This window comes from Canis lupus, chromosome 9 (assembly GCF_048164855.1).
Source record: "Canis lupus baileyi chromosome 9, mCanLup2.hap1, whole genome shotgun sequence".
In the NCBI taxonomy this organism is placed as follows: Eukaryota; Metazoa; Chordata; class Mammalia; order Carnivora; family Canidae; genus Canis; species Canis lupus.
Genome location: NC_132846.1, coordinates 73042101 through 73069946, shown reverse-complemented (window position 1 = coordinate 73069946; position 27846 = coordinate 73042101). Strand labels below are relative to the sequence as shown.

At 56.3% G+C, this 27846-nt stretch overlaps 2 protein-coding genes and 1 long non-coding RNA gene across 7 annotated transcripts in view; 1 reads left to right on the top strand and 2 right to left on the bottom strand.

Moving 5' to 3' along the window:
- The window catches only part of TDRD9 (tudor domain containing 9), a 106707-nt gene extending 105126 nt beyond the window's left edge, over positions 1-1581 (bottom strand). Inside the window, exon 1 of one of the 2 annotated variants that reach the window (XM_072840113.1) lies at positions 1442-1581. In XM_072840113.1, coding sequence (XP_072696214.1) covers positions 1442-1443 — 2 coding nt within the window. In that variant the 5' untranslated portion in view covers positions 1444-1581. The remainder of the gene's footprint in view (positions 1-1441) is intronic. The other variant, XM_072840115.1, reaches the window with a different exon arrangement.
- On the top strand, positions 616-10189 carry ATP5MJ (ATP synthase membrane subunit j). 4 transcript variants are annotated; one of them, XM_072840119.1, is made up of 4 exons: positions 616-767; positions 8312-8435; positions 9428-9451; positions 10017-10189. In XM_072840119.1, the coding sequence occupies exons 2-4, from the start codon at positions 8312-8314 to the stop codon at positions 10049-10051; spliced, it is 183 nt and encodes a 60-aa protein (XP_072696220.1). In that variant the 5' UTR covers positions 616-767; the 3' UTR covers positions 10052-10189. The 4 variants fall into 4 exon arrangements, with proteins under 4 accessions (XP_072696220.1, XP_072696218.1, XP_072696221.1 ...); XM_072840117.1 differs by lacking the exon at positions 616-767 and adding an exon at positions 4984-5142; XM_072840120.1 differs by lacking the exon at positions 616-767 and adding an exon at positions 5547-5673.
- Positions 9397-22343, bottom strand: LOC140640542 (uncharacterized). Its single transcript, XR_012037301.1, has 2 exons — positions 22125-22343; positions 9397-13986 (listed from the first exon to the last, which is right to left on the bottom strand). It is a non-coding gene; the product is annotated as an uncharacterized lncRNA (long non-coding RNA).
- Between the last annotated feature and the right edge of the window lie 5503 nt (positions 22344-27846).

The following is a 27846-nucleotide window of genomic DNA, read 5'->3' as shown; positions in this document are numbered from 1 at the left end:
GCCCCGCCCAGGCCCTCCAATCAGAACGCGCCAGCGCCCCCCCACGTGACCCGAACCTCGTGCCGCAGGCCCCGCCACGCCCAGGTCCTCCAATCAGAACGCGCCAGCGCCCACCCCCACGTGACCCGAACCTCGTGCCGCAGGCCCCGCCACGCCCAGGTCCTCCAATCAGAACGCGCCAGCGCCCACCCCCACGTGACCCGAACCTAGCGCCGCAGGCCCCGCCACGCCCAGGTCCTCCAATCAGAACGCGCCAGCGCCCCGCCCACGTGACCCAAACCTCGTGCCGCAGGCCCCGCCACGCCCAGGTCCTCCAATCAGAACGCGCCAGCGCCCACCCCCACGTGACCCGAACCTAGCGCCGCAGGCCCCGCCACGCCCAGGTCCTCCAATCAGAACGCGCCAGCGCCCCCCCCCCACGTGACCCGAACCTCGGGCGGCAGGCCCCGCCACGCCCAGGTCCTCCAATCAGAACGCGCCAGCGCCCCGCCCACGTGACCCGAACCTCGTGCGGCAGGCCCCGCCACGCCCAGGTCCTCCAATCAGAACGCAGCAGCCCCCACGTGACCCAAACCTCGTGCCGCAGGCCCCACCCTGCCACGAGTCCGGCTTGCAGGGATCTCCGGCCCCTGGTCCGCCCGCGCCAGCACTGCTGTCCTGGAGGCAGCCCCTCGGCGCCCGGGGCCTGGACCGGGCCATCAGCCACCAGCGAGGCCACAACCCGGTGTGCGCCTGCTCCCTCGAGGACAGACGTGGGCTGAGCACTGGTTGCGCCACCCCGGGCAGAGCTCGTGGGGTACCGGGCTGGGTCTGAGGGGCTGCTCTCGCACACTCCATGGGAGACGACCCCTAGGTGGACCCTGCAGGACAGCCGGGACCGGGCGGGTGACGGTCCTCTGGCGGGAAGGAGCTCCGTGGGGCCGCGACGAACGGGGTGGCCCTCGTGGCAGGTGCAGCGCCCGGAGAGCGGCTGCAATGGCCCAGGCTGAGCTCCGGAGCAGTGACTACGGACTGGAAAATGCTCCAAGAGTGCGTTCCAGTGCACAGGAGCGTACAAAAGAGTACAAGCGAGAGGCGGGCTTGAGAACGGTGCAGACGAAGTCAGACCAGGCGGGGGTCACGCTCTCCGCATTTCACCAAAACCGTGAGCCCGGGTTCCCACGTCCAGACCCTGACCACACCCCCAGCTCCTGCTGTGAGCTCTGGGCCTCCTGTTCTGACTTTTCCAAATCCAGCAGCCTGCAGAAGTTCTCACACACACACATCTTTTGGCAATCGGAAAAAAACTTGTTTTTCGATAAGTAAAAATGTGATCATAGTCTTTGAGACCGTTGATGTGTCCTTCAACATTGATTTAAAAAATACTGAGACTTTATGTGAAAGCCAGCACGTGTTCTAAATTTTCCAAAATGCATTGAAACCATTTCAAACTGTAACTCACATTTGTGTGTCCTACTGCAGTGCTGTTCCTGCACTCGATCCTCCCTTGAGGGTGACACAGTATGTTTTCAGGTGGCAGCTGTTTTTTTTGAAGAGGTTTCCTTTCAAGAGAACATTTTCTAGAGAGCTTTTTCTTTCTTTGAGTACAGTTGACTGACATTACATTATAGTGATGTTACATTAGTTTCAGGTGTACCGTGTAGTGATTGGACGAGACCGTATGCCGCGCTCACAAGTATAGCCGCCATCTGTCACTATGCAACACCATTACAGCATCATTAACTGTATTCCTTGTTCCCATGACTTATTCAATAAGTGGAAGACTGCACCTCCCCCTCCCCTTCACCCGTTTCACCCAAACCCTCCTTCCCTCTAGCAACCATCACTTTGTTCTCTGTATTTATAGGTCTAATTCTGCTTCTTGTTGCTTTGTTTCATTTTGTTTTTAGATTCCACATATGAGTGAAATCATATGGTATCTTTCTCTGATATTTCACTTATTAGCAAAATACTCTCTAGGTCCATCTACGTTGTTGCAAATGCCACAATCTCCCTTTTTGTGGCTGAGTAATATCCCAGTGTGTGTTCATGTGTATCTTCCTTACCCATTTGTCTATCACTGGACGCCTGGGCTGCTTCCACCTCTTGGCTATTATAAATAATACTGCAATAAACATAAAGGTGCATACATCTTTCCAAATTTGTGTTTTTGGTTTCTTTGGAATTATTGGATTATCTGTTATTTTTATTTTTAATTTTTTGAGGAACCTCCATACTGTTTTCACAGTGGCAGTAGCAGTTTACATTCCCACCAACGGTGTTCAAGGGTTCCTATTTCTCCCAAGCATTTCTCTTGCCAACACTTGGTATTTCTTGTCTTTTTGAGCTTAGTTATTTTAAGAGGTGTGAGGTGATTGGAAGGCTTTTTATGTTCTTTGAACCTTTTGGATCACTATCCTTCAGTCCTCTTGAATTTTGAGCTTTTAACTGCAGTTTAAGGAGACCATCTTGATGCTTCAGAAATTTGTTCTCATTTAATTGCCATTTCCCTGAGTAGTGATTAACATTCTGTGTCGTCACAAAGACTAGCTTTGATCCCTTTATTTGATTGGTAGCTCTTGGTGCTTCATACTCAATTAGCCCTGTTCATCCTGCATTCCTGTCCAAGGCTGAAAGAGACAGCTTGACAATTCTTAATAGGCTTTTAGATATTGAAACAGAGTGCAGAGGAAGCCATGGGCCTGGGTGGAGGTTTTGCCTATTTGCATTCCCAGAACAGTGTCAGTTGCAGACCCAAAGGGAAAACAAGCAGCTGAGACCATCACAAATGATGTTGGTACCAGTAAGCAGCAATCTTGACAAAGTAGGGGAAGCTGCGTCCCAAGTATTTCATGTCTTCTCTGACCTTCTCAGCTGCAAAATGCAGAATTCTGCACTTTGCATAAATTTCTCTGCTGGGGTGGCTCTGTCTTTATTGTTTCCTTTGAAGATGTATTTTTCATGAGGTGTTTTGGCTTTGCCACAAAGACATGAAAATTCTGTTGATCTCAAGTGGAGTTTGAAGTTCAAAAGCTTTGTTGTCTTAAAATAGATTATGATGATACTAGTCAGTTTTTCCTAAATAGTTATCCTCAGTAGTTTCCTACTTTATTATAGTCTCCAACATTCTTTGCCAAGACAGTGATTCTCAAACTGAGTCCGTATCTCAGGACCCCTTTATGCTCTCAAAAATTAATAAAGCCCCTAGAGAACTTTTAAGTGGGTTACACCTACTTTATTAGAGATCACAACTGAGACATTTTGTTTACTTATTAATTCATTTTAAAACAACAAACCCATTTGATGTTAAAGAGAATATTTTTATGAAAAGTCACTCTGTGTGAGGAGAGGGACACTTAGACATTTTTGTAGATCTCTTAATGTCTGCCTTAACGGAAGATAGCTGGATTGTCATATCTGTTCCTGTGTTCACTCTGTTGTGACATCACAAGCCAACTTCTGGAAAACTCTGCAGAACACTTGTGAGATAATTCTAATGAAAAAGACAAAGAACAGGGCAGCCTGGGTAGCTCAGTGGTTTAGTGCCGCCTTCAGCCCAGGCCGTGATCCTGGAGACCCAGGATCGAGTCCCACGTCGAGCTCCCTGCATGGAGCCTGCTTCTCCCTCTGCCTGTGTCTCTGCCACTCTCTCTCATTAATGGATAAGTAAAATCTTTAAAAAAGAACATCTTACCATTGTTATGAAAATAGTTTTGATGCCAGGGGAACTTGGAAACCCCCAAACCACACTTTGAGAACCCCTACCATAAAATAGCAAGATTTTCAGATTGTGAATGCAGCTTTGATTTGATCCTAAGCTTTTGTCCCTTGAAAGCAGGACTTCATGCTCATTGCTCTTCCTTCCTGGGTCCTCATCCCTCCATCTGAGCTCACTTTCCTTCTGCCTCAATGATGAATATTGAGGGCAGCCCAGGTGGCTCAGCGGTTGGCGCCTGCCTTCAGTCCAGGGTGTGATCCTGGAGACCCAGGATCGAGTCCCACGTTGGGCTTCCTGTGTGGAGCCTGCTTCTCCCTCTGCTTGTGTCTCTGCCTCTCTGTGTCTCTCATGAATAAATAAAAAAATTTTTTTTAAAAATAATGAATACTGATTTTTTTCTTAATTCTGCATCTCCTGGTAATCATTCTCTTAGAAAATGTCTTTATTTCACCTTCTTTGTTGAAGACTAATTTCTGTATGCATAGAATTCTAGATTGGCACTTACGATTTTCTCATCTCTAGTTTTCTATGGTTTTTCAATGATGTTTCAAAGTGTTGGTGTATTTTCATGTGTCTTCCTGGTGGATTTCTGTAAGGCTTCTTGAATCTTTGGTGTAACTTTTTCCCCATCCCTTTTGGAAAATTCTCCAGCCAGCCATCATCTCTCCTGATATTTCTGCTCCCACTCGCTCTCCTGTCCCTCTGCGGCTCCAATCACACCTAAGAGGGACTTTTCCGCTGGATCCTATCTCCTGTCCTCTGGTGGCTCTGTGCTGCTGAATGGCTTCCTAATGTAGCTTTCAATCCAGCACTACTCCATCTGTCCAATCCACAGCTCAACCTACCCAAGTTCTCTGCGACTTCTTCAGATGGACCGAGTGGCTTTTTCGTTTCTTTTTTTTTTACAATTTCCAGCTTTCCACCGAAATCTTCAGTGTTGCTTACTTCTTTGCATATAGTAAGCAGGGCTGTTTTCAGAGCCTGTGGCTGCTCAGCGCAGGGTCTGTTGACTGAAGCGACTATGCACAGGCCTCGCTGCATAAAAATGCGCAGAGCAAAAAAGTGAACACACAGAGAAAAAGCAAGAAAACCACCGAGGGGAGATGACCTCCCGGCCTTTAGCACGGGCCGCAGAGACGGCGCCGTTTTCGGGCTGACAGCGGCTCCCCGCTCCCTCGCGCGCTTTGCCCGAGGCCCGGGTTTCAGCAGTGGGGCGCGGGAGGTCACCCGGTGCAAGGCCCGCCCCGCGCGGCGCCGGCCTGCAGTTCCGGGGCGACCGCCGGGGGCGCTGTGGGGCGCAGGCTCGGCCGGGACGCGCTCGGCCTCGGGGCGCCGCCGCTCCTTCCGCCTTCCCGGCGGGCCCCGCGCGGCGCCTGCGCGTCCCGTGACCTTTCCGAGTCGGTGGCGGTGGTGTCGCGGCGGCCTGAGTCGGGGGTCGCGCCGAGGTGAGTGCGGGCGCGGCGGGCTGCTCGGCGGGGGCGCGGGGCGACAGGGCGCCGCCCCCGCTGACCTTGGGGTCCCGCCGCGGCTCCCGACCCCTGAAGGGAGGTCGCGGGAGGTCCCGCTCCGTCCTCGGCCCCACCCCCCGCACCCGGTGGGGAGCGCGCCCCGGCCGCGCCAGGGTGGGTGCCCAGCGCGGAGTGATGGAGGGAGCCCCGACCCCACCCAGGACCCCCGCACCCGGTGGGGGAGTTCCCCGGCCGCGCCAGGATGGGCCACCTGCCCGATGGCGCCCAGCGCTGAGTGATGGAGCCCCGACCCCGGCCAGGACCCCCGCACTCTGATGAGCGCCTGCCTGGCGTGCAGTACGTTCTCTCCTTTGTACCCCGCGTCTCCTTGCAGCGCGTGTCCCCGCAGGTTACCCCGGGCACAGGGGAAGGCCTCGGGGAGGGGACACGGGCCCGCGACAGCATCAGAGGTGACGGTTGCAGCTGTGTGGCGCTCAGCCCGGGGAGTCCCAGTCAGGGCCTCAGCAGGTCACGGCCGGGGAGCGCTCCCCACCAGGGTGCGGGGGTCCGGGCTCCATCACTCAGCGCTGTGCGCCCTCGGGCGGGGCGCCCACCCTGGCACGGCCGGGGCACTCTCCCGCCCGGGAGCTGGGAACACATTCCTGCCCAGTCACTGCCGGGTCCTGGGAGGAAGGGAAGCACTTGGTGCCCTGAACTCTTCCCACCTAGGGGTTCTACAGGCCTCCTCCAGGGCTGTTTGGGTCCTCTCAGGCACCGCCTAAGGGCACGATTGTGGTTTTCTGGGATCTTCATAAAACGACAGAGCAGCCCAGTGTGAGGGCAGACCTCTCCACAAGGGGTTCCAGGAGGAGGACACAACCACATCCGCCAGGATCACGCTTGGGGTGGTGGGCAGGGCTGGCCAGCCCTTAGGACCGTGCCTCAGCCTGAGTCAACCCTCTTCTCACAAGAGCTGGCAGCCAGTGGTCGGAGCAGGTTTTCCTAGTAAGGACTGGGTGCAGGGTGAGTCCTAGCCCCAGCTGTGTGACCTCCAGCAGCTGCCTCCCGGGAGCCACTTTGTAGGGGTTGGGCAGTGGTGCAGGAGCTAAGGGTGTAAGCAGTGTGTGAAGGCCGTAGGTGACGTTCACTGTGTGAAGACGTAGGTGACATTCCAGAGGAAGAGCCGAATTCTCCACCGTGGCCTCCAAGGCCCTAAACCCCGTTCCCCCTCCCTCCCATGGTCCAGACATGGCGTTTTACATAACGGCACTCAGCACAGGGCACCAGACCCTGTAGACTTGGTGCTCCTCTTCACCAGCACCCTTTTTGGGTGGGTGGTGCTCTGATCCCCGATTTACGGAGGAGGAAATCGAGGTGTGTTGAGTTAGCGGGAAGGTGGTAGAGCCAGCATCTGACTCTGGGCCGCCACTGCAGCTTCCCTCTCATTCCCCTTCATCCCGGGTCCTGCAAGTCTGTCCTGACTGGGGACTCGGCACATGCACTGCGCCTGCGAGGATGCTCCTCCCTGGTGTTCTGGCTCCTCAGGAGCCGCTTTCTCAGCCCCTGAACAATGCCTGCCGCCTCGTACGGGCTCAGTTCGTGTCTGCTGAATAAGTGGTGACAATGCCGCAGCAAAGTGAAGACCAGTAAAATTCTGTGTGGCCCAAGTAGCGATGGAAGGAGCAGTAGGGGAGGCCCTGGTCAGGGTGGAGATGAACCCCCTAACTGAAGCCAAAGTAGAATTTTCAGGGAAAATGCAAAGTTCTTGGATCCGTTTTCCTGACAGTGGTTTGAATGACTGTAGTTTAATAGACCACCTGAGATGCTACACAGTGAAAAGGAAAATGAGTGCATCAAATTTTATAGTCTATAGTAAACTGTAATCAAAACCCTTACTTTGAGAAGCACCCGAGTGGCTCAGTCAGCTGAGCATGTGCCGTCTATTCAGGTTGTGATCTTGGGGTCCTGGGACTGAGCCCTGCATCCGGCTTCCTGCTCAATGGGGAGTCTGCTTGTCTCTCTGCCCCCGCCCCTATGCTCTCACTCTCTTTCTCAAATAGATAAAATCTTTTAAGAGGGGGGTTGGGCAGGAACAGCTGGGTGGCTCAGCTGTTGAGTATCTGCCTTCGGCTCAGGGCTTGATCCTGGGGTCCTGAGATCGAGTCCTACATCCGGCTTCTTGTAGGGAGCCTGCCTCTCTGCCTCTGCCTCTCTCTGTGTGTCTCATAAATAAATAAGACGTGAATGAATGAATGAATGAATGAATGGTCTTACTTTGAGCCAAAGAAAACTTTGTCAGTTCAGCATTAGATGCGCTGATCATTTTCTCAAGTGATTAGGTAAATGTTTTTATTCATTAATTGAGTTATGTCATAATTGCAGCTCTTACGAAGTGACCTCGTCATCCTATGCTGCGTATGCTTAGATTTCGAGGCTGAGTATGGGTCCCACAAGGACCCGTGTTCTTTTTCAACTCTGATTGCCGGCAGTTCTTTTTTTTTTTTTTTTTTTTTTTTTATTTATGATAGTCACAGAGAGAGAGCGAGAGAGGCAGAGGGAGAAGCAGGCTCCATGCACCGGGAACCCGACGTGGGATTCGATCCCGGGTCTCCGGGATCGCGCCCTGGGCCAAAGGCAGGCGCCAAACCGCTGCGCCACCCAGGGATCCCTTTTTTTTTTTTTTTTTTTTTAATTGGAGTTCGATTTGCCAGCGTACTGTATAACACCCAGGGCTCATCCCGTCCAGTGCCCATGTCAGTGCCCAATGCCAGCAGTTCTTAACATGGTGATGCAAACATACTAGTTTTTTTTATATCAGAGTTTTAAAATGTGATTTTGAGCATAGCGTTAGTGGGGAACAGCTGTCAGAGAGAGGAACATTCGAGGACAGTGTGAGATGGCACAGGCTGGGCACTCTGCGGCCCCCAGGCATGAGGGGTGGCGGAGGACCAGGATGGCCAAGGTTGGCAGCCTTGGGGTCGGGGGGTGAGTGAGGCTTGAAGAGCTGCCAAGCAGGAGCCCCAGGTCAGGTAGGAATGGCTGAGGGAGAGTGGTGTCTGGAACAGTTGTAGGAAACAGGGTCAAATTTTAGAATATATGGGAACCTCTTACCAGTTAGCTTTACAACGATCGCCATGGTTATATCTATTACTGTGTTTCTTTTCAGATGCTTCAAAACCTTGTTAAAAGTGTTTGGGTCCCCATGAAGCCCTACTATACCCAAGCTTACCAGGAGATTTGGTTAGGAATGGGGTTGATGAGTCTCATCGTTTATAAAATCAGGAGTGCTGGTAAGTTTCTTTATGTTGATTCATTAGCAGTCAGGATGGAAATTATTTTCAAAAGGAGTCACAATCCACGTTGTGAAGGAATAATGGTTCTTACCCAGAAGCGAGCGTCAGAACGCTTTGTTAAAATGTGGGGAGTACATGTCAGCTGTAAGAGACATTTGGGGGAAAAAAAGAGAGACATTTGGGGACAACTGGGAAAATTTGGACAAGGCCTTGATAACGGGATTCGGAGTTTGCTAGGTGTAACAGTGGTGTTTCAAATGCTCAGGAGATGTCCTCCGTTTGAAGGGATGGAGGCGGAAATAGTTAGGGGTAGGGTGTTACTGTCCCTTTCCTACCATAGTGAACATTTGGACTGTTTTCATGATAGCAGTGGGGACAGGGTGACCCTAGGTTCTCAGTGGAACAGAGATGAGGCGTGATCATGTATTAATACCAGTTGGTTTAGAAAAGGAGAGAAGAGGGATCCCCGGGTGGCTCAGTGGTTTAGCACCTCCTTCAGCCCAGGGCCTGATCATGGAGACCCAGGATCGAGTCCCACGTCGGGCTCCCTGCATGGAGCCTGCTTCTCCCTCTGCCTGTGTCTCTGCCTCTCTCTCTCTCTCTCTCTCTCTCTCCCCCCCCCCCCTCCCTCTCCCTCTCCCTGTGTCTCATGAATAAATAAAAATAAAATCTTTAGGAAAAAAAAGAAGAGGAGAGAATGGAGAAAACTTTAAACTGCGAGACTGGTATCTGGGGAATGGTGGGGACTAAAGAGCCCTGCAGATTCTGAAGGGCTGTTCAACGGTCTGTAGAACGTCTTTGGTGGAAGTGGTAGCACGTCTTGGCTGGGAGACGCTGTAGAAACTCCTACTATTTTCTGAAAGCTCCCGTAACAGCTTTACCGAAGCTGTGAACTTTTCAGCCAAATGTTGATTTTTTTGACAGTGGATGAACTAAACACATTTTTGAAAAGCATGGATACAACTAATCGTTCTCTCTTTTTATTTCAGATAAAAGAAGTAAAGCTTTGAAAGGTAAGATTTTTGCTTCTTCAAAGGGATGGGGGACAAAAGACACCATCCTACTTTCTCAGGACACGGTGTCCCATGGCTTATAAACATATAGGGTGCGCTGGTGTATGAAGTTTGCTGTCCCTACCATAAAGACAGGCTAAAGTCCTTCTGACAGTCCAAATGTTAAAAACCATTGCTCTCCCCCTTGGGCCAAGTAAAACTTCTGGGAATAAGGCGGAAGCACAGGTTAGCCGTGGAGGCCGGCTGCCCTGAAACACGTCTGCAAAGAAGGCTCCACATCGATTTATGTCCTAGTGTTGGACTTTTCTGCCCTGTGTTCTCTGAATGACAGACTGGCTGATGGGCTCTGGAGAGAAGACAGGCCCCTGCCCCTCCTTCCCTGTGCTTGCACGCAAGCGCCCAGGTTCACGAGGTGATCGCGCAAAACCTTTAAACGTGTCCGACGCTCCGTAGTATTGGGAATTGTCATTTGCCGTTTCTGACTTGTTAATGCTTACACAATAAGCTGTCTTCTGTGTTCTCCTTCCTTCCTCAATGATACCCGTATTATGCTTCTCTTTCAAAGCCTCGAGTCCTGCCCCTGCTCATGGCCATCATTAACCAGCTCGGGGAACACATGAGATGGAACGTCAGTCTGGTTGTAAATCTCCGCTCGCCAGGAACATGGAGCCCCGATATACACGTGTACGTGTGTCGTGTCCGCTGAGGCGTGAATAAACTTATGTAACTGTGAGGTGACCCCTGGCTGCGCCCGTGTCCCTCTCTCGGCTCCCCCATGCGCCCGTCGTGCCCTGAGTAGATGTTGGGAACACAGCAGAGAGAACCCCAGGGAGCCATCCCATCCCAATCACTGTAGAGCTTGGGGGGTAGGTGTGGCCCCCCCTTCTGAGTCTCATAAACACTCGATACGCCGATGGTTCTGCCACTAACCCTTATGACCTCGCTGAGCCTGGGTTCCCGCGTGCGGACGGTGGGGACCACGGGTGAGTTCTCCCCTAGAGTTACTGTGGAAATCAGTAGGGAAGGTGTGAAAAAGCATTAAACTGTAACACAGTTGGGCGCCCGGGTGACTTGGTAAAACAGCTGCCTTGGGCTCAGGTTCTGATCCCAGGGCCCTGGGATCGAGCCCGTGTCAGGCTCCCTACTCAATGGGAAGCCTGCTTCTCTCTCTACACCACTTGTGCTCTCTCATGCTCACTCGTTCTCAAGTAAATAAAATCTTAATTAAAAAAAAAAAAAAAACCTGCAAAACACTAGAAATAAGGAATGAGATGCGGTGGGCGAAATGTATAAGCTCTAGAAGTTTCTATCAGGAAGTCACTGATAAGGCAAAGTACGTGTTATTAAAAAACTGAAATTTCTCCTAGTTTAGTTAAAATAAATACTGCCTGATTGTGGCCTCCATCTAAGGCAATTGCCAAACCCCGTTGCACTTTTAAAGAAGATTCGAAAGCAGTAGGGGTGAAAGTGAGTCTAATTCGAGATCTGGTGCTTTGCAGGTTAGCGGGGGTCTGGCTGTGGAATAGAAATGGGCCCAGGTCCCCGTCTCCAGCTGCCTTTCTCTCCTTTTAAGGGCAAAGACCATCCTGTGTTTCAAGCATGTCCCCAGCATGTAGTCAGGTCTGGCTACAGTCCGGGCCTCACAAATGCCTGCTGCTCACTGTGGGGTCTCTGAACTCGGTTTCTTGTTTTATATAAATGGGGATGAAGCCTGCCATCGGCCTCACTACCCAGCTCACAGCTGTTGGCTCAATGCAGTTGGTGTGGAGGTGTTACACGTCCCCAGTGGCGTTGGCGCTGGAGCCCAGGGCAGGGCAGGGGACGGTGCGGGGAGACTGCAAACATGGACTAGTGGGTCCCAGTGTCTCTGATTCTGTTGGTCTGGGAATCAGAGGGAAGGAGCCGGAGAACTTGTATTTCTCATAATTTGCCAGCACATGCTGATGCTTGGGGACCACATTTTGAAAAGCACTGACCCAAGGAACATCACCCACCGGACTGTCAGGCCCACTACCCCTGCTGCCTGTACTACACGTCTTAGCTCATGCGGTCCTCAGAGCTGAACTAGGTGGAGCTACAGTCCCACCATACAGAGAAGGAAACAGACCGAGAGGCCATGAGGAGCCAAAGGTCACCTAGCCAGGGCTGGGCCTGGGACCCCAGGAATCTGCACTTGCACGGAGGGAGAGAAGGGGCACCCGGGGAACCAGCCCTAGAAGCTGAAGAGGGCTGCAGTGCCGGCCCCAGGGGCGCATCCCCCTTTACAACATGTGGGTTCCTTTAGTTATCTGGGTATGTAAATGTTTTTGCAAAAGATGCTCATGGCCATTGTGAACGAGTTGCGATACCTCTGCTTGTGCAGAGTGGGGTGAGGGACCGTGGGATTTCTTTTACGAAGAGACTTCATTTCTTTCGTGATGAGACCTAGCAGATCCTCTGAAAGGTAGACCGGTCTGGGCGGGCTGCCTGCCGCAGCGGGCAGTTTGTGGTTAGTGATACGCGAAGGCAGGTTGGAGGATGTCAAAGATAAACACCCCACCCCCAGAAACCTGCCAGGAATCAGCCATGCCTTTAAAAGGGAAGCAAAAGGATCTTCCTGCTAGGCCAGGTGGTTTCCTGCCCTGAAAGCCCTCAGTGAAGGCCCTGTGTTTTGTAGGGTAAAGAAGTAGCCTTTTGTTGCAAAGGCCAGAGCACACTTAACTGTTTGGAGGGCAAGAAGCACATGGGACTTCCAGCTCCGGGAACAAGCAGGTGTCCTGAGGCGGCCGGTAGGTGGAGCCAGAGCCCGCCACCAGCCCACTGTCCCGCAGCTGCCTGCAGGGACCACGCCTGGCTGGGCACCCCGGAGCACACAGGGTGGGTGGTGCCCGGGTGGGGAGCGCGGGGCGGGGTGGGGGCAGTGCCCCAGCAGGAGGTGTGCTGCCCACACAGCGAGGGCCCCTCCACCTCAGCCATGGGAGGGAGCAGCCAGTTTCCAGAAGAAACAACAAGGAGGCTTTTTGTCCTCAAACCCACACATTCACCCCCATCCTGGCTTGGCGCACTGCTTTTCCTGGTGTGACCTTAAAGGCAGAGGGAAGAGAAGGCGGGTCTGGGCACCTGACGGTGCAACTTTAAGCACTGCGCTGGAGCCCCGAGTGTCCTCGTGCTGGGCCCTGTGCCTCCCAGGGATCCACGAGCCGCCAAACACCTCGGAGGATGTGGTTTCTGCTGCCCTCCGTGGGGTTGTATCTCTAGAGCCAGCGGCTCCTAAGTACCGAGTGCCCGGCCCCAGAGTCCCTGCTTTGCACTTACTCAACCCGCACAACGCCCTGTGAGCTCATACTGTCACCCTGCTTCACAGATAAAGAAGCGTAGGTCTTGACAGGACAATTAGCCCGCATTAGCAGATAACTAGCTGGTTACCGAACAAGCTAATTAACTGGGAGAGCCAGGGTTCCAAATCAGACCATCTGTTTCAGAACCGGGGTGTAGAGATGATCAGCCCACAGACCCTTTCCTCCCAGCCTCCGGAGTCTAAAGAACAGACTTGTAAACAAATAAGCACAATGTGGGGGGGCGGGGGGGCGGCCGCGCAGCAGTGGGCGTAGGTGAGCTGGAGGCCCAGCCCAGTGGGGGGGGGGGGCAGTGTGCGCCACAGCACCTGCTCAGCAGCCCACTCTGGCTTAGACCCTTACTCAGACAAGCCTCGCCATTCCGGTACATGTGGGGAAATTCGAACATGGGCGGGATGCTAAGAGACATCAAAGAACTCCTTTCACCAGGTTACTGTGCTAATTACAACACTGGCTTTGTGGTTATTGCAGAAACTGTGTTTGGTGCAGACAAGCAGATGCAGGGGAAAATATGTAGGGGTGACGTGATATCTAGGATTTACCTTTAAATTCATGAGCGAAGGGGCGCCTGGGGTGGTTCAGTCGGTTTAGCTAAACCGTCTGCCTTCAGCTCAGGGCGTGATCCGAGGGTCCTGGGATCCAGCTCCATGTTGGGTTCCCTGCTCAGCAGGGAGTCTGCTTCTCCCTCCCCCTCCTCATTCATTCTTTCTCTCCCTCTCCCTCTCTGTCAAATAAATAAAATCTTTAAAAATATATAAATAAGCAAACATTAACCAGTCCAAATCGACTGGGGAGCTCGGGTACAGCTAAGAAGACGTTGCCATGATGTGTTGAAGTTTGCCGCTGGCTGCATGGGGGGAATGTCAGGACACTAGTCTCTGCCTGTATACGTGTTTGAGCTTCTCCCCGTAAATATTGTTTAAAAAAACACTTAAGCAGAAAACAAAAGCCGTGCAATCAAAGCTTGGTTGGTGGTACGGTATCTACTAGAGGAGCGACCGCGGTGCAGCCCCAGGAAATGGAGGGACACTGCAAACTTCTAGTTGATTAAGTCGGGCAACGGCCGCCTCGTTACCACGCCACAGAAAGCTCTCCTCTAGCGAGTCACCGATACATCTAGAGTCAACGTTTACATTTGTTTCCTTCCAGGTCTGGGGTACGGAGGCCACGAGGGCCTTGACCTCCGTCAAGGGCCAAAGTCTAAAAGAAAAAAAAAAAAGAAATGTCAGAAAACGCATGTCTTAATTAGCAAAAACTTATCTGCAAGTTAAAATTACAATGAGAACTGAAATGGTCATGATTATAAATGTTCCCATGCCGGTCAGCATGGTCTACTACTTTCTTCCTTCCAAATAACACATATTTGGTCTTGTCCTGCCATCTTTATGTTAAAAAAAAAAAAAAAATTCTCCATAATGGAAAGGTGGAGCGCTGCGATTTGTAAAACTTAAATGCACGATGTCAGATGAATCCTATTTGGCTGAAAATAGAAATGCACGTACGTGTCATTTTAAGGGAAACAAAATAAATTCAAAGAGTCAAACAAATTTGAACATCTGATAGTCGGATGTCCTAGAAACCACCAAAAGAGAAGGGCAGGGTTTAAACAGCTCACAGCCACAGCAGGTAGGAGCCACCGCCATGGCATTAGGTCACTCCCCTGAGCTAGACTCACTGCACTGGGAGCTCCAAGGGCACTGGGGACAAGTCCGGGTACGTGGGTGGCAGGCAGCAGACCCACGTCCAACGGGGCCGATCTCACTCCAGCGCACAGAGCAAGCGGATTTGGCTGCGCAGGAAGAGAGCAGTGTCAGGAGGGAGTTGGTCTCCAGTGCCCGCTGTGTCCATGACCCTGAGCAGTACCAGGCGTCCAAGGCGGTTCACCCAAGCCCCCCGACGCCTGTGTGATGCGGACACGGGCTGCTCCCAGCCAACAGAAGCAGGTGGCGCTGGCCCCTCCACCGGCCACCACAGGGCACCAAGGGTGAGGTGGGGTTAGCCGCCACGCCTCAACATCTGGTGGCCTATATGCTGTGCCAGGGGCCGTGGACACCCACACGAGGTAGAAGACGCTGTCCCCACCTCAGAAAAGAACTATAAAATAGGTCTAAATGTTGGGGTTGGAATGGAGAACTTGCTGGAAATCAGTAAAGAAAAAAAGGGGAATACTGACTCTTTAAAAACTCCAGTAAGTGGGGGATCCCTGGGTGGCGCAGCGGTTTGGCGCCTGCCTTTGGCCCAAGGCACGATCCTGGAGACCCGGGATCGAATCCCATGTCGGGCTCCAGGTGCATGGAGCCTGCTTCTCCCTCTGCCTGTGTCTCTGCCTCTCTCTCTCTCTCTCTGTGACTATCATAAATAAATAAAAATTAAAAAAAAAAAAGAACTCCAGTAAACGTCAACTACGGCATGCAGTAGTTTTGTGGTTTCATGCCTTGTCGAAAGTTTTTTCTGGGCAGCCCGGGTGGCTCAGCGGGTTAACGCCACCTTCGGCCCAGGGTGTGATCCTGGAGTCCCAGGATCGAGTCCCACATCGGGCTCCCTGCATGGAGCCTGCTTCTCCCTCTGCCTGTGACTCTGCCTCTCTCTCTCCCTCTCTCATAAATAAATAAAATCTTTAAAAAAAATTTTTTTTCCCTATTCATTGCCATCTTCGGGGATTGTTGTATTAAGAGTCTGATCTTGTGACAATCCTTTTGAACCAGAAAAGCATGTGACAAAATGCCTTTACGTTACAGATACAGCTCAAAAAACAGTCTCGTGAACTTCCATCTGGCCCACATTTTAGTGATCTCCGGTCTGCCACGCACCTGCTGTGCTTCGTGTCAGGAATCCTGCCTACTGAAAGCAAACCTGTATCTGCAACTGTGTGTATTTAAAGCAGATTTTTGCAGGGCACCTGGGTGGCTCAGTCAGTGAAGCTCAGGTCGTGATCTCGGGGTCCTGGGATGGAGCCCCCCATCAGGCTCCCTGCTCAGCGGGGAGCCTGCTTCTCCCTCTCCCTCTGCCTGCTGCTCCCCCTGCTTGTGCTCTCTCTTGCTATCTCTGCCTCTCTCTCTAAAATAAATGAAATAATTTTTTTAAAAAAATGCAGATTTCTGGAAATGCCTTACTAGCATACAGCTTGTGGCCTCCGTACCCAAGATCATCCTGCCAAGCTGGATTCAGATCCCAACGGGTGCTACCATTTATCACTTGTGTGTGTGTGTGTGTGTGTGTGTGTGTGGCCTCAAGCAAACTCCTTGCCGTCTCTGGGTCTTGGCTTCCCTGTCTCCAGAGTGAAGTAATTGAATTAAATGGCCTCCAGAGTAGCTCTCAGCTCTATAATTCCGTAGCCAGTGGATCTGTAATGAACCTAAACCTCATGATCAAGAAACAAACAAACAAACAGGAAACCGAGCTGTGAAGCAAGTATAGGACGATGGACCCTAATAAAGTGCAGATTTCTGAGAAGGACCCCACTCTGTCTCCAGCTCTTTATGCCTGTGACCCCACGTAGGGCCGGGGGTTGGTAGCAGGCACTCCGATGTTTTGCTAAATGTAATGCCAGTTAAAAAGAGTTTCCTGGTTCTTGGTAAAACAGAATAAGGGCTGGTGGCTCTGGAAGAATGACAAGGACGTGAGGAATGGGGCTGTACAGCTGCGTCTCCCAGGGTGGGCTTGGGGGACGATGTCCCCACCCCACTGCCCTGGGAACTGTGGCCTCTGTGGGGCACTGAGTGTCCCCAAGACAGCAAGAGAGGCTCCAAGTCCCGCAAGAAGGGAACAGGTTGAACCAGTGACCCAAATGTGTGACCTTGAGGCCTGGAACAAGGCCTGGACCTTGTTCCTGGAACACACTCTGGGGGTGCTGGTTTCCACATCACCAGGTTCCTAAGTGTCCTCTCCCCACCCTGCAAGCCCTGGACTCTCCACTCTTGCTGGGCGGCCTTCAGCTGGGAGCTGAAGGCGGCTCCCGGCCCACGCTCTCTCCGGAGCCCAAGGCCCCCCAGGGCCCCCCAGATGAGCTGGGGCGGCCCCACCATGTGTTTCGCATGCGAGACCCCGCCCACCTCCCCCAGCCCTCTCCACCCTCCGGGTAGGTGACAGAAGAATGTCCGGGACGATTTCCCTCCCCAGTGAAGAGTCTGGGGAAGATCCAGACAGGGTGGCCCCTGTCACTGCCCACCCAGAGCCCGAGCCGGTTCCGAGGACAGGCCCAGGAGCAGCCAAGAGCTCGTGTCCCAGCACATCTGGGGACCCCTGACTGCCCAAGACGCGAGCTCGGGTCAGGAGACTCCGATGAACCGCCTCGGGCATTTGGGAGCCTGCCCCCCTCCACTTCCGGGTCTCTCCTGGCCCCCTCCCCGGGACCCCCTCCCCGGGACCCCCTCCCCAGGACCCCCTCCCAGCAGCTCCCACAGCCGGTCCTAGGACTCAGCCGCCTTTCAAAGCAGCGAGTGGGGAGCGCTCCCCTCCCGGCATCACCTCCCCGCTCACTCCAGCTCCCAAAACCTGTGGCACCCGAGGCTGGCGGGAGGCCCGCTGCCCTCCCCCAGCCACAAAGGGACCACTGTGGGGCCGGCCAGGTGCACAGAGGCGCGGCCTGTCGCTGGGCTCAGGTTCCCGCTGCGGCCACAATGGCTGGACCCAGGGCGGCACCACCGTTGAAAGCGCAGCCTTTCTCTCTTTTGAAAAGGGGCAGAGAGGAGCCTCGAGTCCGCGTCTCCCATCCGGCCTGGAAACCGAGTGGCTTTTCCAGTGAAACCAGCACCGGTGGCCTCGCATGCACCCACCTCGGGAGGCTGAGTGGCTCCAAGGTCCACCCTGTGGGCCAAGGCCCCACCGGCCACTGAGCCTCTGCAACGTCGTCAATCGAGGCGGGGGGGGGGGGGGGGGGCGCATCCCTGGATCCCCAGCCCTCCGAGACACCTGCCCCCAGGACGGCTCTCCCTGAGCCACGGCACCGCCTGGAGGTGTCCGCACCCCACCATCAGGAAGGCAGCCAGGGCTCTGCCTACAGACCACGGGTCCCACCCCTGGGGCCCAAGCACCATAAGGCGGGTCTCTGGGGTGACAGGTGGTTCGCTTGTGCCCAAGGCCCAGTTCCCTTCTGCAAGGTGCATGTTTGTGAATTAAGTCCTGAGCTGTCTTCAGCCAGAGCAGCGGTTCTCAAAGTGGGGTCCTGGGGCCGTAGCAGCATCTGGGAACCGGTCATAAATGCCAGGTCTCGGGACTCGCTGCCTCAGACACTCTGGTGGCGCCCATGACCTAGGCTTTGAAGAGCCCTCCGGGAGATGCTGATCACGTTCAGGTTCAAGACCCACTGACCTGGAGGATCCTGCCTTTAGAGGGAGCCTGGAGCAGAGTCTTCTGCAAAGGGGTTAGGCACCTGCAGTACTGCTGTCAGTGAGGCAGTCGTGGATCGATGGCCCTAACACGGGGCACCGTCCTTTAGAGACAAGCCCCCTCAGGCCCGGCATCCAGATGTCACCAGGAAGCCAGGCCACAGAGCAGGGCTACCTGCCAGAAAGCTTGCCTCCCTCGCCTTCTCCTGCCCACCTGCCCACCCAGCCCCTGATTATGGCCGGGAGCATTCACGGAGCCCATCCCCCAGCACCTGGGGGCCTCAGCTGAGCTGCTCGCCTGAGGCTCCATTTCTGGTGTACCTGGACGGGGGAGGCGTCGGGCCCTGGGTCATCTCCCTTCCTGCCCCTCTTGTGTCCAGCCAGTGGCCTGGGCTTGTCCCCTGACTCCCCCCCGCCGAACTGAACATTGAGACGGGCACCTGAGGTCCTGCCTTCCTGCCTGTTGTTCCCCCACCACCACCCCCCACCCCATCTCCAGGAGATGGACTCTCTTCCCAACCCGTTTGTGGTCAAATCCGTATGTTAACAAAGATGGTGCTAGCATCACTCCGGACAAGAACACCCCGGGTGCCCCTCCCGCCTGAGCTGCCCCTGCACTCACCAGATGCCTCCCACAGTCTTCTCTCTACCCTTCCTCACTTGGGCAGCCTGGGTGGCTTCAGCGGTTTAGCTCCTGCTTTTGGCCCAGGGCGTGATCCTGGAGACCCGGGATCGAGTCCCACATCAGGCTCCCTGCATGGAGCCTGCTTCTCCCTCTGCCTGTGTCTCTGCCTCTCTGTTTCTCTCTGTGTCTCTCATGAATAAATAAAAATTAAAAAAGGAATGCCTGGGTGGCTCAGCGGTTGGGCATCTGCCTTCGGCCCAGGGCATAATCCTGGAGACCTGGGATCGAGTCCCATGTCGGGCTCCCTGCGTGGAGCCTGCTTCTCCCTCTGCCTGTGTCTCTGCCTCTCTCTCTCTCTCTCTCTCTCTCTCTTTCTCTCTCTCTCTCTCTGTGTCTTTCATGAATAAATAAATAAAATATTAAAAAAAAGAGAGTGGACATTTGACCAATACTAGCCTGTAAACCGAGGCAGGCAGAAGGAGAGAGGACTCCAGTATCCACAAACGTCCATCCTGGGGTGTTCTCCCTTGGTTTGCCCTTGCACGTTGGCCCAGGCAGGCCAGAGGATCCTCAGGGAGCCCAAAGAAGACCGTGGGGCACCTGGGCCCCCTGGAACCCAGAGCTGTGTCTCCGAGGTCAAAGCTGTCTGCATCCCTCCAGGCCTCGGGCCTGACACTGTCCCAGTCCTCTCCCTCCTCCTGGTCTGGGCCCTGATGACAACAGCAGAATGCCATGTGGGGCCCGGTGGGCAGCGCCTCTCCTCTCGCTGTGGTCCACACACCTGGCAGGGAGGGCCAACAGGGACAGGCGACAGGCCCAGCTCATCTTTCTGTACCAGATTCTAGGTCACAGCCAGCAGGGACCACAGCGCTGGTTTTCCTTCGCGATGGTTCTGACCCTCATCTCTCCCTCCATCACTGAAACCCTGTCTGCATTTTCAGATTTTGGTTTGTAAAGCCCCCAAGTTAGTGAAGTTGTATCCACGCTTTAAGGAAAGGTTAGTTCACCTGGTATGTCACCCAGCCACGCTGGCCTGGAAGCTGAGCTTTCGGGGCAGCTGGTCCGGGTGTGCGCTGGGGTCCCAGGACCCCAACTCTGCCCCTGTTCTCTCAAAGCAGAGCCGAACAGACGGGCCTCTCAGCGCTGCTGGGTGCTGCTGCCCAGCGTGTCTGCTGCTCCCTCGGGAAGGCCGGGCGCCCCCAGGACGCGGGGTTCCAGGGTGAGCTCGGGGGCGGGAGGCAGCCACGCCCAGCGTCGCCTTGACCACCAGGGGCTGGTTAATAAACACCTCAGCTGGTGGTGGGAACGCCTTTCTTCCAGGAAATGAGTTCAGGGGAGCTTGGTGGCCCGGATCAAGTGGCCTGTTAAAGAGTAACTTACACCCCGTATTACATCGAGTCCCGGGAGTAAATAACCAGGGGAGGCGTTTAACAGGTGAACAAAGCGTCCCTTGTGGGCCGGCTCCGCGCCGGGCTCTCCTTTGGGAGGACCTGGCTGGTGCTCTGGGGCCTCCTGGGAACGCGCAGCCCCCTGGGTGACCGCTTAGCCACTTCCCTGGGCACGTGCCTACTGCTCGGGTCTGTGCGGCCCGCAGGAGCCTGCTGCTGCCCGGCGTCAGCACCGTCCAGGCGGCCCGAGGGAGGGCCCCGGCCGCGCCCCAGACCCCGGCTCAGCGAGCGCTGGGATCCATCTCCACGCGTGGCTTCCCTGTCTCCAAGTGAAGGTGGCAGCACCTGTCTGCCCCCCCTCTGCGGGTATCACCGCCTCTCCTGGGGGCCACGTCCCCGCCGCACCTGCACACCTCCAGGGATCTTTGCAAAAATACACGTTTTCTGGGCCCCAGCCTAGCTGACTCGGTTACATTCCTGGGGGTGAGTCTGGGACTGGTACTTTAGGGGGGAAAAGGCAGTCCTTGGGTTGATTCAAAACAATACAGGGAGAAGGGATCTGGAGAGACTATAAATCAACAAGCTGGGCGTGAGGTGATCATCGATATGGGGTCAGGGAGGCCGATTAGGAATCCTGTCTCCGGGCAGCCCGGGTGGCTCGGCGGTTGAGCGCCGCCTTGGGCCCAGGGCATGATCGTGGGGTCCCGGGATCGAGTCCCATATCCGGCTGCCTGCGTGGAGCCTGCTTCTCCCTCTGCCTGTGTCTCTGCCTCTCTCTCTCTCTCTCTCTCTCTCTCTCTCACTCTGTGTGTGTGTGTATCTCATGAATAAATAAATAAAATTAAAAAAAAAAAAAAGAAATCCTGTCTGCCTCGGTGAAAAGTTTGACATGTAAGATACTCATGACATTTGTCAAAACGGATGTTCCCCAAGTGCTCCACAAGAGGTTCTGCTCCGGGGCCAGGTTGAGACCCGCAAAGTGAGCCCGCGGGATATGTCAGGGCTGGAGCCGCCAGCCCCCAAGGCCGGGGTGTCAGCAGCCCGCAGCCGCCACCACCCCAACCCTTTCAACCCAGAGTCCAGTGTGACCCGGTAGGCGCGAGAGGCAGGGCAGCCCAGACACCTGGAGGACCAGAGGCAGCTCCGGGCCACACAGCCAGCAGAGCGCGAGGGCCTGGGGGCCCCAGCACCCGCAGATTGGAGGCCAGGACGCCTCACACCCCCATGGCAGGGGAGACACCGCCGGCAGCCGGGCCCTCAGCTGCACAGCGTGCTCAGGTGGGGCGCGGCCCTGCAGAAACCAGGCCGAGGACACCGTGCGGGCGCTGGCTCGGGAAACACACCCCGGCTGCACCCCGAGAGTCTCCCCCACCCACCGCACCCTTCGGGATTCCCCATCCCCTTTCAGCCAAATCCCCGGGAGGTGGGTCAGCCGAGGCAGGCCCGTGACCTGGCAGGTGTCCCCAGGCTTGGGGACGTTGGGTGACTTCCAGGCAGCCCGTGGGCAGGCCAGCGGTGAATCAGAAGGAAAGGGCACCTGAGAACCAGGAGGCCACTTCCTCATGCTTCTCCTCCTCCTCAGGAAGTCCGCCCTAATTAGCACCTCGGCTGGCCGGGCCTGCATGGGCAACACAGCCTCGGCCCACTGGGGGGCCCGGCCTTTCCTGGCATGTGCCCTACCCTGACCCAAGTCCTGGGGGACGGGTGCCCCGTAGAGGCCACCCAGGGCCGGGGGCCACGTGAGAACTGACACTATCCCGTGGGGGATGCGGGCAGCAGGACCCCACTCTGCGCTGGGGACCACCTGGCACAGAAGAGGGCAGGGCCCATGGGGTCATCTCTGGCCCTGAGATTTCAGGCCTTGGAGGCCCCAGGGAATCCGCGCCGGTGTAACCCCTCAGCATCACGCCTCAATTACAGCCACAATTGCTGAGCTTTCCTCCGTCTGGCATCTGGGCTCTGGCCTGCCCCCTACTCCCGGCTCCTGCCCCCCATTACCTGCCACTCCATTCTTTGTGCCTCACACTGGGCTCCGGTCATGCATGTCCCCTCCGTCCCCAGCAAACCCTGACCATCACGCCACTGGGTTGTAACACTGGGCAAGTCAGACAAGTTCTCTGAGCCTCGACTTCCTCATCCATAAAATGGGTGCGTGAGGGTTGCCGTGTGGCCAGCCGCTGCAGCTCTGGGCCCTGCGAGGCGGTGGCAGGTCACAGGGCAGCCTCCACCCACTGACAGGGCACACCTCCAAGATGTACTTTGCCCCAGGAAAAAGGCAGTTTACGGGGTGATAAGTACAGAATGACACCATTTGATTTACACACACACACACACACACACACAGAGGCACGAAACTCAAACAACGCGTTTATACAGACACATGCTCCTGTGTAAGTAACAAGGAAAAAGTCTGACCAACTGTGCGCCAAAACCAAACAGCCAGCATGCTGGGGACAGGATCAAGGGCCTTCACCGGGAGGGACTTGGATTTCACTGATTTTAATTTTTATGAAATCTTCGAGAATTACAATCTGATTTCTTTTTCTTTTTCTTTTTCTTTTTTTTTAAGATTTTATGTATTTATTCGTGAGTGACACAGAGAGAAAGAGAGGCAGAGACCCAGGCAGAGGGAGAAGCGGGCTCCATGCAGGGAGCCCGACATGGGACTCGATCCCAGGACTCCAGGATCATGCCCTGGGCTGAAGGCGGCGCTAAACCACTGAGCCCCCAGGGCTGCCCTATAATCTGATTTCAAATAAATAAGACACACGTACACACGGAGAGGCACCCCTTCTGCAAGGCCCCATCCTCCTGCCCTGCTCCTCTCGCGTGTCAGGACCTCCGGCCCCCATCCAGGTCGTCTATTCACTCCACGAACACACCCCCCGACCAGCTCCCCGCCAGCCTCCGGTGCGCCTCTGGGGCAGGGGTGGTTCCGAGCTGGGCCTGGCTTCAACTGCGTCTCCTAAGTGCTCGGAGGGGCCCAAAAATTCAGAACGGTGTTTTCATGCCAAACACGCATGAATGGTTTCTTCAAGAGAAAATGTGTCAGACCAAGACTAATTAGCCAAACAGCAAAACACACAACGAAACCAAAGGAAGCCAGCAAATCTGGTTCACCAGCAGCCACAAAGCAACAGAAAACAGGTAAGTCGGAGGTAAGTTTTTCAAGCACCTGCAACAGGCCTGTAAGGTGTCCTGACCAGAGTCTCTCCTAAGCCCCCCCTTTAGGCACCCGGGCTAGATCAGCGCCCACCAGAGTTCTGCACCCGTGCACCCCTCTTCAGAGCACCCAGACCCTCTCTGACACACTTTCCCAAGTTCTCCTTCCCACCCAGACCCTGGGCATCTCTAGACCTGCCAAGTGTGCCCCCAATCCACCCCACCCCTAGGCACAGTTGGCAAACACCAAGACCTTCTCCATCAGGACACAAGCCCGGGGCCCCAGCTCACCCCAGGGGCTCTGGGGGAGGTTCCTCAGATCTGGTCACCTTCACCCAAAGGGGCACACCAAAACCTGGGAGAAATGTGTCAGGCCTGATGATATGCAGTCCCCTGGAGGGCACCAGGAAAAAGTTAGGTGCTTGGTGACCCCTGGGCTCCAGAGCCCCTGCCCTCCAAAGACGGGCAGGAGCATCATTGCTGTAAGGTCAGGACGGGAGAGCAAGGCACTGGGAGGTGGGGAAGGACCTGGAACGGCCCCATGAGAGGGCAGAGGAGGAAGCTGCCAGGGCAGCCAGGAGGGATCCCAGGGCTGGGAAAGTCACTTGGCAGACAGCAGGGCCCCAGGGCCCAGGCCAGGGCAGACTTGAGACCCAGAAATGGGTCCTGACCAGAAAAAGAACATGTAGGAACTTGACCCAGGTCCCAAGAACCCAGCAAGGGCAGGCTGGGCCCACTCTGCGCCAGAGGCTCCTGGAGTCCTGGCGGACATTCAGGCACCTGAGAGTCCTCCTGACGGGCCTGGGGGAGCCATGGCTTGCCAGCAGCCTCGGTGAATATGGGAATAGGGAGAAAGAAAGCCCGTAGGGACCGCATGCACCCTGTGAGGCTCTGCCATGTGCCAGGTTCTGTGCCAAGCACCCAGCTGGGTATTTCCTCAGGGCCCCAGCCAGGAAGGGGTGGCCTCTCCAGCTAGGCCAGGTGGGCCTCGCCCCGGGGTGGACATTCTTGACCCTGTTCCACCCTGCCTCGGGATCATGGCCAGCATTCACAGACCCAGGGACCCCGTCACCTCGGTCAATCCTCACCACAGCTCACGAGGTAGGGGAGTCATCATCCATCCTTACAGATGAGGAACCAAGGCTCAGAGAGGGTGAGGAACCTGCCCAAGGGCACACAGCTAGTACTCAGCAGAACTGAGATCAAGACCAGGGCAGTCTGAAGGCAGACTCCCAGCTCTCAGCACCAGGCTGCACCACGCACCCCAAAGCAGTAGGGGACGGTTGGTCTCACCCTGGGGCTGACTGCAGACCCGGGTGGTCCCCTCCGACCTCCCAGCCGCTGGCCCCTGGGGCTGCTGCTGCCAGACAACACCAGGTTCAAATCAAACTCAGCTATGGAGTAACGTGAATTTCCCTCTCGGCCTCAGTTCCTTAGCTGTACAATGGGGGTGCAATGTGCACATCCACGGCCCAGGGTGAGACTGAGACTGCATGAGGATGAATGAAGTGACCTGTGGGCTGCAGGGAGGGGCTCAGCCCTAAACTCAGGGCCCCAGAAACACAGGCTCCGCCTCCCCTGCGGGCACCCTGCTTCATGCACGCCAGCCCAGAAAGCACCCGCCAGCTCTGAGTGGCCCCCCAACCCAGAGCAGCCCAGCCCTTGGCCGTCCCACCCAGGGAGGCACAGCCCCGTGGCCACCATCACCTGGGACTGGGCCAGCACCTGCTCCGCTCGCCGCTCCCGCCCCTGCCCCACGGGGTTGTGCCGGAAACACCAGCATTTGGTCAGCTTGAGGCTGGGAGGGGCCGCCGTGTAGACCCGTCTGTCTGCCAGCATCCCTACCCTCCTGTGTCCCCGGGGAAGGTTGACTAAATCCTTTTTGTCCTCCTGCTGCTGATACTGATGAATCTGGACGGAGCGAGTCACCTCCCCTTCCATGAACCCAGCTCATAACCACCCACTCGGTGCTTAAAGCTCTTTATCATGAGCGTGTATCGCTTTGGTAATCAGAAAATAACAACAGGGCACTTTAAAAACAATAAGTAATAATCCCCCAGGCCAGCTGGGGCGGGGGCGGGCGTCCCTGAGAGCCGTGGGGGGGGGGGGGTGGCCGTCTGTCCGACCGCCAGCCCCAGGCAGCCTGGCCACCCCACGCGCGCTGGAGTCACACCAAGCAGCTGGGGCCTCGGGAAAGCCGGGGTTCCTCAGCTCCTAGGCCGCCGCCCTCGGCCCCCACTGCCTCCTGCAGGAAGGAAAGACTGACCTGCCTCCAGCGCCGCCCGCCCCCGCGCGCCCCACTCCTGACCCGGTCCCTCACAGAAGCCTCTTTCTCTCAGGTACACAGAAGCTTGCAGGGCGAGGACCAGGGGGAGGCGGGGGAGGCCCCCACAGCAAGCATTGGGGGGGTCCCCCTCTCCCTACCCCACTCCCCCCACCCCTGTAACTGCCGCCCTGAGCCCCTCCTCTGGGGCCTCTCTCCTGCCCCCTGCCCTGCTCTGCCTGGCGCTGGCTCCACTGTGCTCTGGGCCCACCGAGCTGTGCTTTCTCTCCTGGCTTAGGAATCCGACTTCAAAGCAGCTTTCCCAAAGGGCCCAGAGCCACTTCCACTGCATGTGAGGCTTTGGGTAAAATTTAAAATGCCAGATCAGAGTTGCAAAGAGTGTGACACCCTCATTCACCTCAACCTCACAAGGAACCTCCTCCCTGGAGCAGGTGCTAACGGCCTCCCTTGAGGCCTTTGTGAGGCTGGCTCTGCAGAAGCCCCCACCTCCTCCAGCCCCCCAGGGCCCTCCAGCTCCCTGCCCGAGGTCCCCAATCCCCCGGGTGTGGCTCTGGGCCTTGGTCCCCTCAGCGCAGGGACCTGGCAGGCTGTGGGCACGGAGCTGGGGCCCAGAGGGTGCGCAGGGGGGTGGGGACTGCTGGCGGGACCTCTGCTCCTGCGGGGAGCTCGCTGCAGCTCTTCAGCCCGGCTGCGCCTCCCGCCCGCCCACAGCCTCCTGCTGCCGCCTGTGATTCACCAGCTCTCGGCTCTTGGGTCGTCATCACGCCTGACTCACCTTCAGCATCAGCTAAACGTGGCCCGGAGATGAGTGGCGCCGTGGGGCGGGGAGCTGAGGGCAGGAGAGGAACGTGGCGGGGGCTAGCCTGGAGGAGCTGCAGGTGCTGCTGCTGCTGCATCACAGAGGAGCCCTGGTTCCTGCTGTCACAGCACTTTACAGTTTACACAGCTCATCTCTCCATTCTCCAGGGGGGCAGGGCAGGAGCTGGGATTTCCACTTGGCCGATGGGGAAACAGGAGCTCCCAGAGAGGGGATGGGTGGAACGGAAGGCAGGTCTCCAGAAGGCACCCGGTGCCTTCCAGCTGCTCTGCACACACCCTGGGGTCGTCCCGTCCCAGCACCAAGCCTCAGCCCCAAGCCCAGGGACGAGGGTGGAGAGCCCAGGTCCCTCCTCAGCAGTGGGGGGGTGGGGGGTGGTGAGGACAGGCTGGGGCGGGCACAGCAGCTGCTGGTCTTGGGGGTATTCATGAGCCACCCCCCACCCCGGCCGCGCCGGCCCTTAGATTGAACCTGTCTAGGAAACGGTAGAGGTGGGAGGCAGCTCGAGGGGGGCCGCCTGTCTGGGCGGTGGGTGGGCAGAGGCGAGGAGCGCACCGCACCTGGAGCAGGTGGGCGCCGGGAGACTCACAGGCCCACTGGGTCCTGTGAGCGGGACTCCAGCCCCACGACACGACAGCCCTGGAGGGAAGCTGTCGCCTCGGGTAGGGACTCAGGTGCACGGCAACATGCTCAGGGTCTCCCGGCTGGGAGGGCTGCAGGGGGCCTGGCTTCTTCCCTGGGTTCCAAGGCCAGCCCCCCGTGCTTCTGCAGGGCCAGCCAGCGGAGGGACTGGACAGCCCCGCTCCAGCCTGCAGGCCCCGGCCAGCCCCCACCCCGGGAATCGCAGCGCCCCCACCACAGCGGCAGCCCACACGGCTTCCATGGCTCAGTCTGTGTCCCTGCGGGTGTTGGGGGCCCAGGAGGTACCCAGGAAGCGTGAGGGGAGGGAGGCCTAGCGGGTGCCCAGGCCCAGCCTCCAGAAGGCTGCAGACGTGAGGGCCGCCGGCTCCAGGCCTGCCCGGACTTGGCCTTGGCCAGGCCTTCTGGCTTCCCGCTTCTTTCCCTGTCCTGGGGGGAGGCTGGTGGAGCCCCAGGGCCTGGGGGGGCAGGAAGCCAGAAGGCCTGGCCAAGGTGAGCGAGGGCCTGACACTGCTCTCTGGGCAGAGGTGGGGGGTTTTTGACTTCACACACGTCCTCAAAGGGATCATCCTCTTATAGCGCAGCCTCGGGATGCCACTGCTTGCCAGGAACACGCAGGGAGCCGAGGGGCGCAGGGATGAGGAGCTGGCCTTGTGCCTGGAGGCGGTGGCACCTGAGGAGACTTGAATAGCCACTGCCCGCCTGTCCCTTCTCACCCGCAGACTCGTCCTCCCACCCTGTTGTGCCGAGAACTGCGGTTTAGAAGCAAACCTAAGAAGCATAGAGAGGAAGGAAGCAGTAGGCAGGGGAAACTGAGG